The sequence below is a fragment of the Coturnix japonica genome, chromosome 7 (genome assembly GCF_054131305.1).
Source record: "Coturnix japonica strain WE chromosome 7, WE-NBRP24, whole genome shotgun sequence".
Taxonomy (NCBI): Eukaryota; Metazoa; Chordata; class Aves; order Galliformes; family Phasianidae; genus Coturnix; species Coturnix japonica.
Window position 1 is genome coordinate 27,345,125 of NC_140669.1, and position 12,973 is coordinate 27,358,097.

Sequence of the window (12,973 nt, forward strand, 5' to 3'; positions counted from 1 at the left end):
GGAAGTAAGGCAGTACTTTTATTCCTCTGGACACAGGATGCTATTGTAAATGAGCACAAAACAGCTCTTTCATAACAAAAATAACTTACCAGTGCTTGCAGAAGCTGCACGGAGGACAAGAACTTCATGCAACATCCAGAGCATTGCATCTCTTTCCACACTGCGGATTACAGAGCACAACCATCTGGTCAGCTTATAGGCAAACTGAGCCAATGCTCTCCTGCATGCAGACAAGCAGCACTGATAAAAGGAGGCTCACGACACATGGGTCTCAGTCCGACGTTTTGATTTTAGCAACGATCTGCTGTTCTACAGTTATTTCAAGTTACACATTGTAACTTCTCCCTACTGGCACAACTGGCTCCACTATGCACTATATAAATGCTTTTCCCATTTTACTACTCCAAAGTAAGATTTACAGGCTAATGGTGCTAAGCCAACTCTTCTTACACTGGCCTTAATTCTTTTTTCTTCTCTTTCACAAGAATGACTGTCACATGAGCCAAAAGGTGGATGATAGAAAGAAACCTTCACATAAAAGCTCTAAGGATTGATATTTAATGAACTCTGAGATGTAAATCAACGCACGACAGCACAGTTTAAGCTTAAAATACTAAGATGACATTTATATTAAAAATAATTCACCTACAGATAGTACAGTCTAGTGTTTATTGTATGTTATGGAAGGTACACTTGAATTTCAAAAATTTAAAACATATAAAAAGTGGTTAAGGGCTAACATTTTATCAACATGTGATAAATGTGTAAGAATGTTTATTATACAGCAGGGTACAATGGTAGTGTTAATGCCAACAGGGCACCACAGAAGTTAGTTTAAAAAAAATTTCCACTATGCTTTATACAAACAACACCACTTGCTGTTGTTTAAGAGTATCGGGAACAGATCGCTGTCTGAGGGGGAATGTTTGTCATGTTAGATAGTGTCATAGTACATAGATTGGCCAACGTTTCAAAATAAAACTAGAAATGCTGCCATTACTTCACAGAAATGCACATCCAATATTTGTTTTCAATAAGAACAATAGGTACAAGATTATAACTCTCCCTATATGAAATAATTTACACACAGATGGAAGCTACACTATCTAAAATAATCACTAAATACATTTCTCTTCTGGGAAATAAACGAGCAATTTCTGTTCTGCATGATCAATATCAAAAACGTATAGCAGAAGTAGTATATTTTTTAAACATAACCAATGCTCTAAAATCAAAATAAAAAAGGAAGAAAGGAGAAGAGAAAGATTTTCCATGAATGTGCAACCTAAAATCAACCAAGCTGATATTGTAGTACAACCATATTAAGAAACCACTGATCAGAAATACAACTTTATGGAAAAAGTTTATAATCCACAAAACTGTTCATCAGGCCATGAAGTAAAATAGCTCCACAGTTGACAGGTAAAACCGAGGCCACATGGATGCGTGCTATGTCTGATCTCCAGGAAGCAGATACTTAGGCAGAGGATGTGACGCTTTGTTTGTAGACAGCGTGGTACGCGTTTCTCAGCAAGACGTAAGGGAAGCAAGACTCCAGGAGATCCATCGTCAGGAACGGGGACTCCTGCACAATCTGAACAACAGCAGAAACATCAGGCTATGCACAGCACCTATTACCACATGTTGCTCGCACCCTGTGCCATGTGGGTAGCTCTAGTCTGCGCTACACCACCACCACTTCTCATAGCAAAAATAGTTACTACAAGGTTGGGCAGAGACAGGAAAGAGGAAATGCTATAATTTCAGTGCCTCTCCCAACTAGTCATAAAGCTTTCATACTTCTACGCATAAAATCATTGAGTATTCCTTTCATTTTCAGAACAGGCACTGTAGTATAGGAAGAGTGTCTCCCATCACACATTCTGAGCAGTACTTCTTTGATGTAAATTCTTTTAATATCGTATAATCAAGAGTGGGAATTGTCTGAACAATAAGGTACCACAACAGCAACAAACAATGTGCTGATGCTTGGGTAATAAAAGACAAACTAATGACATGACAGTATTAATAAGAACGACATCACAAGCTATTTCCACTGGCTGATGAACTAAACAACCAAAGGTGTCAACAGTGTGATGCCGATCCTATTCCTTTAGTTAGTTACCCCAGTAAAACAGACAGAGCTTACCATGTCCAGTAGTAGGTAAACAGACTCTCTGTTTCTTGTAGTAGTTTTGTCCGTCTCCTGGCCAATCTTCAGTAGACTAGATGATGCAAGCTGCATTAAATGCATATTTCAAAGCATTAAAAAAAAATAATAAAAGCACAGATCAGCTTCCACCCTTTCACTCCACACACATTTCTGAATACATCAATAGCTTATTCAGTAGTGACAGCATTGAACTCGCAACTACAAAGCAACCAGCAACCATCAGCACTGGGTTTGCTTTTGGGGAGATGTTTTTGTTTACACCTAGCAGTGTTTAATAAGCAGTCCATGCTATTTTCGTCAAAAAGCCATTTCATTTATTGTGAAGAACTTCTGCTCATCAAAGCAGATAGCCAAAGTAGGTAAGTTGACTGTCATTAAGATGACTGAAGTTAATGACAGAGCTCCCTTAGGATCAACATCTCCCTTCCTTGGTCTTTCCCAGTAATGATATAAACTTACTGCATTACCATTTCAGGTTTCCACTGATTGATATTATAACTGTTTTGCTGTAGGAAGAAAAGCTTCACCTGCAAAACTATGTTTAATTTAAGTAGTGTCATCCCAACTGTAAAATTATTACATTTAATTAGACTATGAGCAACCTTGCATCACTAGTTTTAAAAGACAACCTAAAAATAGATATCCAAGAAACTTACACATATACATTGGTACATATGATGACAGAACACAACCAAATAGTGGATGTGCAGATGAGCGTGTAGCCCATGTTTTCATACCTCATAGAAATATAAAATAAAACAATCCATGAGCAACATCAACAAAAAGATCCACCTCTTTCCAGCTGTCAGGCATATGATTATACACTCACGTAAAGCAACAGCGAAATAATAAAGCAACATTTACCATAAAGGGATTTTAATTTAAAATATTAAATCTAAAAACCTCAGTATTCCTCTCGAAGCAATTTCTGCAAATTAATTCATAACGTAAAGCAAACACGCATGCTTCCAAAGAATCTTAGCTCATACTCAGCAGTACTAAATAACCCAGTGAATTTTTCTTGTCTTTAATTAACGTTGACAAGAAAGCAGATCATCTCCAGCAGCGTATTTCCTCCTCAGGAGATGCTTTCCTTCCAGACTAGCAGTAAGTGACAAATAAAATGGGTCATAAAAGATAGAGTAGCAAAATATCTGAACCATCAAGTCACAGTCTGCGCTGTGGTCTGAAATCAGTTCATAAACACTGCAAAAATGCAATCCTCATACCAAAAGTGTTTTTGTCACATGAAACTATACTGGTTTCCTTCACTTGTCAAACGTATGCAACTTGACGCAACCACCTCTCTTTCATCTCTTACAGCCAGCAGTTGCATTAGACAAGGTCAACGGCTAAAGGTTTTCTCAGTTGAACAAAATGCCGTGAGCTTCCAGAAGGGAAAGAGCCTCTAAGGAAAAAGAGAGAAAATTGCTTCTGTGGAATTTTCATCACAGAAAGGGACCACGACCCAACCCTCGAAACTGAGGAAGGTAAGAAGCAGGGTGTGTGTGTTTCTTCATTTCACAGATAAGCATCAAAAAGGAATAATCACTCCAATCAGAATCCTTTTAAGAAAAAAAAATGAAGTCACCATTTTAACCTTTAGTTTCCCTTTCACTAATCGGTAATCAAGAGCTATCTTAAAAAAAAACAACTCTGTTTCACCTTAAGAAGCATGTCAAAATGAATTTAAAATACAGCTTCAGAACCTAAAGGCTTCAGACTTCTTTTGAGGCATCAGTAGGGATAGCAGCACCTTTGATCTTCTGCCTACTCTAAACCATAGGAATGTCTCTTCCCAAATATCCTTGTACTGTGCAGCTATCACACAGCTCCCATGCAAGGAGAGCAGACACACCAAAAGGTAAAACTCAAAGAACTGCTCCAGAGGTACCTACCCTGAAAAGGTAAAATCACTTAAAAGAGTCCAATACATCGAGGGAAGCGTTTGCTAGACAGAACCATGACTTCACATGCACTACATGCCTTTTTCCAGTCATGGACCATACAAGAGGTGATAGGTGCTAAGAAACTAATTAATACACAGAGGCTTATACCAAAAAAAGCTGATTTTAGTAATAAAGTCATACATACAGCCAAAAATTCTTTCAGACGGTCTTCGATGCTTCCCTTGTGGATGGTAAATAAAGCCGCAGCAATCTGGTTGATAGCTTTTGCCAAGCAATGAATGTTGTTGCAATGCCCTAAACAAAAACATGCACAAATAACCTCAGAACTGTGTTTGAAAATGATAATGTTTTGGAAAATATTATCAAACAATAAGCTTACTCATCACAATGAAAGAGCAAGTTTCACCATCTTAAACAACAGCAAAGTGCTCTATCACACAAACTCTGTATCATCAGAGCAACCAGAAGTACAGACCTCCCTCCAAATGCTGTACTACACTGCAAAATCTGATGGCATCACCACTTGACAGACAAAACATTCTGTACAAAAAAAGACTTGATGAGGCTAAATGGCTGTTTCCTCCCCTTTTTGTACATGAACAAATCAGCAGGTTCAGACGTTACTCCCCCAGGAGATCTGTAGGACCTCCAGAACAGAAATAGTCAATTTCTGACAGCCGTATGTAACCACCTTGCCAAGATTCACCTTGGTTTCAGGGGGCTGGAAGGTGACTGGATGACACCAGTTTTCAAAGAGTTACAGCTAAAAAAGAACTGCTCATCATCAAGCCTGCTATTTCTAATGTCAGCTTAGTCCAGTCCAGCACATCAGAACAAAACCAACAGAGACCCAAACAGATACCTTGGGAAACTGGAGAAAAAAGAGGTCTTTGAAGGAGTTAACAAGTCTGGATGTTTGCAGGCAGTGCTGACATGCGACTCCAAGCCACCCATTTTCTGACCATTGCTGAGAAACTGTGGCCTTCCAACACGTGGCAGGACTCATGGTTTCAAGTAAGGCCTCGTCTCTGTAGCCTGCTATTCTAGTCTACTCTCTAGACACAAACTAGTGCTCTGTCCCGGAATGTGACTAAGTTGGGATCTCTTAATGAGAACAAAAATCAAGCAGAAAGAAAAGTCTGTTGGAGCCCAAGCATGAACCTGAAACTAGTGAAAGAAACTGCCTCGATCTTGAAGAAGGCAGAGGGAACACAGACACTGCTGAAGCTGTCCAAGAACTGTCTGTGTTTGGGACAAATCTCTTGCCAGATTAGAAAGCTGAAACTGTTGACCTGTTGATGGTAAAATTCGGGATTTAGCCAGGGAATTTACTTCATAAAAAGCAGCATTATTAAGTTCCCATTCTGGAAATAGCATCTATTTTAAGTGTCTAAAGTCAGATGTTCTGCAGTAAGGGACAGAACAGAAAAACATAGTAACATACAGCTAAGGCAGAAACAACAAGGTCTATTTTGTTTGTTATTTGTGTAGAGAGAACATATTTTATATATTCTTTTTGGCAGACTATTTTCCTCTTAATAAAAAGGAGTCCACACAGTAAAGAATTACATAATACAGAAACCACATCTCATAAAATCAGTAGGAACTCCTAATACAGGCTTATGAGTTCTAGATGAAATTCCTCTCCAGTCACAGTTTTATGAGATCTTATTAACTTTAGAAAGCACTTATGAAAGAGGCTTTGCCTGACTTCAGGTTAAGAGTTACTAAATTAAATGATAGAAACTGGAATATTTTGGCTACATCGTATAAAACAGACAAGATAATCCTCATCTATTGTTTCAGACTGCCAGCAGCCCGAGGACAAAGAGGATCCTTCTGCAGAGAGGGGAGCTGGGGAGAGGCAAACTGCACGAGCTCCAACCTGCTGGAGAACATCTGTGAGCAACAGCATCTCGCTTGCCTGACTCGGCTTCATAGGAAGAAGTTGTCACAGGGGTAGGTGCAGCTCATAGACATACCTTATTAATTGATGACAAGCAAATATTATCACCATTAAAAAACCTGTAGTACAGTTGCTGTGGCAAGTAGTATACATTTTGAGACCACAGCAAGAAAGAGGCTACTGAGGGGAAAAAAACTGTATCAGAAAGTGCTTCCAGCTGATCTCTTCTTATGAAGCTACAAAAATAAATATTTAAGATGGCCTCGAACACATATAAGCAAGTTCATCTGGGTGACGGTTGGAGAACCAGTCTAAGTGTCCTCTAACAAGAAAATGCCTCTGCCTGCCCCATCAATCATTTCATAGTCCTTCTTACTCTTGTATGTATTCTGAGTTTTTCATTCAGCCATCGTAACTGAAAAAACAGGGTGGCAGAAACAGTGTAGATAACATAAAACAACCCTGTGGGATACAAGCTGTTCTCGCTGTTCATCAGAACAAGCTGTTAGCCTCAAATACTTGACCTTTCAAATCAATGTTCAAGCTCTACTCATTACATCAGAGATCTACCCAACTTTTTCACAGCAGGCAAAGGGCTACACAAACTGTTTAACATGAGAGCTAACAAACCCTTGATCTTTTAAAACATGATGTTTCCCTATCAAGAAGGATAATCCAAACAAGTACAAAATTATTTACCTCAATTAAAACAGCGATCTTGGAAAGGAAAGATCTTTAGGGAAAAAAAGGGATCTGCATACCACACACTCACTGAATGGCACCTATGGCTGTTATTTTGGCCTTTACCTGGTACATTACATGTTCAGAAGTCACGTGCAATTAAAGTTGACCTGATTAAAAATGAAGCAACTGAGAAAATAGAAAGAAAGCCTCACAGTGCAGCAAGTAAATGCATGCAGAATAAACAGTCCTTTATACAAGCTATATAACATAATGGCAATAGGAGGAGGACAAATGAGGACAAAGGAGAATATCCACTCTTTGCTGGATGAGGCTGGGAATGTGACCACTGAGGATAAGGAAAAGGCAGAGGTCCTGATTGCCTTCTTTACATCTGTCTCTAAAAGTCAGACCAGTTATCCTCAGGGTACTCCTCTCTCTGATCTGGTAGTCTCAGCTGGGAGCACGCTAACCCCCCTGTGATTCTGGAAGAAACAGTCAGAGACTTGCTACTCCAACTGGACTGCCACAAGTCCATGGGGCAGATGAGATCCACCCGAGAGTGCTGACGGAGCATGCGGAGGTGATAGCTGAGCCGCTTCCCATCATCTATCAGCGCTCCTTGTTGACTGGTGAGGTCCCACAAGACTGGAGGCTTGCCAATGTGACTCACATTTACAAGAAAGGTTGTAAGGAGGATCTGGGGAACTACAGGCCCATTAGCCTGACCTCAGTGCCGCGGAAGGTTATGGAACAGATTGTTTTGAGGGAGATCATGTGGCGTGTGCAGGATGGCCAGGGGATCAGGCTTAGCCAGCATGGGTTCATGAAGGGCAGGTCCTGTTTGACCAACCTGATCTCCTTTAATCATCAAGTGACTCATCTGCTGGATGAGGGAAAGGCTGCTGATGTGGTCTACCTAGACTTCAGCAAAGCCTTCGACACTGTCTCCCACAGTATTCTCATGCAGAAGCTGGCAGCCCGTGGCTTGGATGGGTACACCCTTGGCTGGGTAAGGAGCTGGCTGGAGGGTTGGGCTCAGAGAGTGGTGGTGAATCGAGTTAAATCCAGCTGGCGACCGGTCACGAGTGGTGTTCCCCAGGGGCTGGTGCTGGGGCTTGTCCTCTTCAACATCTTTATTGATGACCTGGATGAGGGCATTGAGTGCACCCTCAGTAAGTACACAGATGACACCAAATTGGCTGGGAGTGTCGATCTGCCTGAGGGTAGCGAGGCCCTGCAGAGGGATCTGGATAGGCTGGAGAACTGGGTTGAAACCAATGGGATGAGGTTCAATAAGACCAAATGCCGGGTCCTGCACTTTGGCCACAACAACCCCAGGCAGCGGTATAGGCTTGGGGCAGAGTGGCTAGAGGACTGTGTTGAGGAAACAGACCTGGGGGTACTGATTGATACTCGGCTGAACATGAGCCGACAGTGTGCCCGGGTGGCCAAGAAGGCCAACGGCATCCAGGCTTGCATCAAAAACAGTGTTACTAGCAGGAACAGGGAGGTAATTGTCCCCCTGTACTCGGCACTGGTGCGGCCGCACCTCGAGTACTGTGTTCAGTTTTGGGCCCCTCACCGCAAGAAAGACACTGAGGCCCTGGAACATGTTCAGAGGAGGGCAACGAAGCTGGTGAGGAGTCTGGAGCACAGGCCTTGTGAGGAGAGGCTGAGGGAGCTGGGATTGTTCAGCCTGGAGAAGAGGAGGCTCAGGGGAGACCTTCTAGCTCTCTATAACTTCCTGAAGGGAGGTTGTAGTGAGCTGGGGGTTGGCCTCTTCTCTCTTGTAATCAGTGATAGAAATAGAGGGAATGGATCCAAGCTGCACCAGGGGAGATTCAGGCTGAACATTAGGAAATATTACTTCTCAGAAAGGGTAGTCAGACCATGGGAGTGTTCAAGAAGAGTTTGGATGTTGTGTTGATGAATATGATTTAGCTGGGAAGTATTGGTGATGGTTGGACTGGATGATCTTCTAGGTCTTTTCCAACCTTGATAATTCTGTGATTCTGCAATAGCTTGAGCAGCTGAAAGGTGACTCTTGTATGTACTGGAACAGTTTCCTCTGTCATTCTTTTTCAACTTAATTTTGTCTGAAAGAACCTTTTTTTTGGTCTATTACAAGCAAAGAATTTCCTTGAGGCAAAGTACTCTCCGTAAGCTGAATTATTCTGTAGGATACAGTCCTGTTCACAGCTCACACCTTCTGGATTCCATCTTCAATAGTTTATGTTCAGTAATATGAATAACCCATTAAACACAGAAAAGCTACTATGTGTGAGTAGCACGAAGGCCAATAAAGCCATTGCTAAAACATCTACATGCTATGCCCTAATTAACATAAGATATTCTCTCCACCAACTTCACACACTAGTACAAGATCGCCCCCTACAGCAAATTAACTGCTCTCAAAGTGTCAAGTAAAAGATTCCTCCATTGGAAGTCATCTCAGAACAAGAGACGAGCAAATGCTTTGCAAAGTAATTCTCAGAAAACCTAATCCGGATCTTTCCTGGATTTTTTGCTTTTGTTCATTAAGAAACAGAAATAAACCTTCACTGCAGAAGCATTCAAAACACTCCCAGGACTATTACGAAGAAAGCATGCAGGGCAAACGTTTTGCTGGCATTTACCTTCAATGGCAGGGCTGTACTGAGACATCACGTTACTAGCCAAAGTTGGCAAGGAGACTGCCACGAAGACCATGAGAAGACAAGCAATTTTGTATTCTTCTTCTGGACTAATGTTTTCTGAAAACAAAAATAAGCCTTTAATACTGGATCGTAGCCAGTCATGAAAACATACGGAAATTCCCTGCCCTGTTCACACAGTTTAAACACTTCATAGCTGTACATCAGCAAAAGCTATTTGAAATACCATTGCAGATACTAGCTGTTCTCCTAATATAAAACTATGTCTTTAAACATACAGTACATATAAAGAATTGCTCTTTTGTATTTTACATACATTCTGTATACATATTCTGCTTGACACATCTAACTTTTAATACTGAACCACCTCTTGAAATTATCTATATTTTTTCCTGTCAAGTAGCTAATATTAAAGCTAGAAAAAAAACACAAGTTAACATCTGCAACAGTTACAATCTGATTATAATTTATATTATCCATTACACTTCAGGGGGGGATGGGAGAGGGAAAAGGCATAAAATACTCAGTAAGGAATCACAGCATGGCTTGGGTTGGAAGGGACCTCAAGGATCATCAAGTTCCAACTCCCTGCCCCAGGCAACGTGCTGCCAACCACTAAATCCTGCAGTAGACCAGGTTGCCCAGGGCCCCGTCCAACCTGGCCTTGAACAGCTCCAGAGATGGGAAGACTTAAGACTGCCAAAAAGCACTTAATTCATGCCTTCAAAACTGCCAGAGGAAGTGCCATATACGTGAGGGCATCAATATGTTCGGTTTACATGTTTCCCATTGTAAACTGCATGTTAGCATCTGTATTACAGATGACTAACAGTGTTGTGGAATTCATCAGATGTGTAAAAGCTGAAATGCCAGCTGCAATGTCTAATTGAATTAAACAGATTTGTTACAGATCAGTGCAACAGAACTGATCCCATATACAGCTGTTCACAACAGAATCCTATTTCCAATGTCCATAAAGTACAGCAGTTTTTAACCATCAGTCATTAGCCTACTGCAGCACCTACCCATTATTCTTTTCTTAGGTCAAGAAAATTCATACATAGTTAAAGAGATCCTCACGATGCTCATTAGTGCATTCTAGGCAGTCTGCGCAGAGCATGCACGTTCTTCAGGCAATTTACCAAGTTCAAAGGAATACTAAGAACCCAAGAAAAATAAACCTTCCCCCAGCACTTCAAACACACCCATGTCTCAGGGTGCTCAGTTTTTTGCTCCTCCTCTGATTCTTGTCCATTACATTTTTAAAACTGTAACACCTTACCTGATTTTTGTGAGGACAGTGCTACAACCAAGGCAGGATCAATCTCGCAAGGCAATCCAGCAGCTGATGACAGTTCATATACATTCATTGCCACCTGAGGATCAGAAGAAAGGCATTTACAAGATAACTGAATGCTTCTGTGTAAACTTGATGAAGCACAGTATTGGTGACAAGTTTAAAACGTTTACATTAGTTTGAAGCAATAATGGACTTTGGAGACGAGGCTGAAGCTAAATGAAGAACTTCTAGATTTGACTGTTCTAGTTCTTCCCCACCTCTAACTTACTCTGACAGGTCGGTAGTACTTTGTGTGTTCCATCACCATTTCTTTCTCTCAAGCCAAACCAAGCTTGTATACTTTTCTACATGACCTCCAAAGCAAACATCCCGACTTACAATTGGCCATTTCTGCCAGAGACAAACAGCATCCACAAAGGCTGCACTTTTAAACAAAAGCCACAAGTCACAAACTAATGAAGTATCAGAGTGAGGCAGGCATCTTACAACAAGCAAATCTGATACAGATTCAGTGTCCAGAGACAAGCAATCCTAACTCCTGGAGGAGCTAAGAACGCCTTCCACTCTAGTCCATTTTCAAGCCTGGCTCAGGCTACATTTTATATCATTGCCTATGTAATTCTGCATTTCTTTCTTTCCCTAATTTACATGTGGAACTGAACACTTGAACATGCAATTCCAAAGAATCTCGCCAAAAGGAGGTTCATACCAAAGGGCCCTGTGAAATGCTGGTGATGTGCCTTACACAACAGCTCTCTCATCAGCTCCCACCGATCAGCCAGCTGCAGAAAGCAGTACCATGCTTACCCAGGTGGTCAGCTCAGCTACCTGAGGGCAAACCCTGATACAATAAGGGCACTGCTTGGTCTGCATGGTGCTTTGCTGTCAGCAGATACAACATAGCTTGAGTACAGAGCTGCCTTCAAACAACTACACAGATGGGAGCTGGCTCGCAACTGATGACTTAACTATTAACACAGAACCAAGTATAAGCCTGACTCTAATAGCAGACAATGCAATACCTTGACACTAAGTAAAAGCAAAACATATCTTCTTCATTCTATTAGTTTTACCAAATTTCAAGTTCTAGGGCTGCCAAAATAATAGTACATAGAAAGTAGGTTTCATTAACAAATTAAAGCCATTTCCTACAGCAAATTCAGCATGCAGAATGTTACAATGTTACTGCACACTAAAATATGCAGTTTCCTCATCTGTTGTACAAAGACTTACAAGTTCTGTACATGACGAGACTGGGGAGAAAGTTCAAACAAGGAACTGCTGACTGTCTACAGGGCTTAATTGTTAGCAGGCTCATTGTGCTGGCCACATCAACAAGCTGTTTTCAAGACAAAGCTCTGGCAAAGTTCTGGGTAGTAGATGCCAGAGTTCCCAGTACTCCCAGAAGGCACTGAGGAGAGCACTACACAGGTTTGGCTCCTTCTGCACTCACAGTCCTCCAACATCACCCTTGCAAACTTGTGTTGACTTCTCAAACAAGACTACACATCTGCAGCCCACACCACATGATGCAACATCTAAGCTTGATACCACGCAAACAGCACAGACTGTACCATAGCCTTTGTATTATATCACAGAGTTTGAAATGGAAAAAAAAAAAAGGTCACAAAATAGGCACATGATGAGAATCACAAGGGAAGTACAGAGGGCCCAGGAAAGGTCAGCTGCAAAATGGTATATAAAGCTGGTGCTACATGGTGCATCATTTGGACTACAGTCCTCAGTATGGTTTTATTCAGTAGTAGACTGCTTTTCTGACACTCAGTTATTGCGGTGACTGCTAATTACTCTGGGGACTTGCAAAACAGAATAAGCAAGCACTATGCTTTGACATATCTGCTGACACAAATGAGTTCAGTGAGGTCATTAAGGATACAATTAGATGGTCAAGATATCTAATACAATCAGCTATAAAATGGCAATGGTAAGAGACCGTCCTCAAGGATTTACTACTGTTGCAGCCTTTATTCTGCCCAATTTTTCAGCACCGCTTTGACACCAAGGGTCATAAGCTGCCTAAATCAAATGATCAAGCACAAGCCAGCAGCGACTCCTCATCTTTTCCACAAGCTGATTCTTCCCATTCAATAATGGAACATGACACTGGTGATCAAGCATTTTCTTCGCAACCATAGGTGAGAATTTTTAATCTAACAAGGTTAAAGGCTTTTCTTCCTAAGAGCAAAGGCAACTCGCATCATTTCAATCTTATTATTGTAAGCCTTGAAGTGTATTTCAATAGCATTTCCCCAGGATCTCTATGGTGTCATCAATTTCAGAGTTTTCTGGACCTCAAACACTTACAGTTTGTCAGAATTGCAAGTT

General features: G+C 41.2%; 1 protein-coding gene across 8 annotated transcripts in view; it reads right to left on the minus strand.

Moving 5' to 3' along the window:
* Positions 1-542: 542 nt before the first annotated feature.
* Positions 543-12,973, minus strand: part of NCKAP1 (NCK associated protein 1) — a 63,613-nt gene continuing 51,182 nt past the window's right edge. For all 8 annotated transcript variants that reach the window (XM_085553580.1, XM_085553578.1, XM_085553579.1 and 5 more), the window contains 5 exons: positions 10,610-10,703; positions 9,310-9,426; positions 4,268-4,377; positions 2,150-2,239; positions 543-1,594 (listed from right to left, as the gene is read on the minus strand). In XM_085553580.1, the coding sequence (XP_085409706.1) occupies positions 1,478-1,594; positions 2,150-2,239; positions 4,268-4,377; positions 9,310-9,426; positions 10,610-10,703 (528 nt within the window). In that variant the 3' untranslated portion in view covers positions 543-1,477. The remainder of the gene's footprint in view (positions 1,595-2,149; positions 2,240-4,267; positions 4,378-9,309; positions 9,427-10,609; positions 10,704-12,973) is intronic.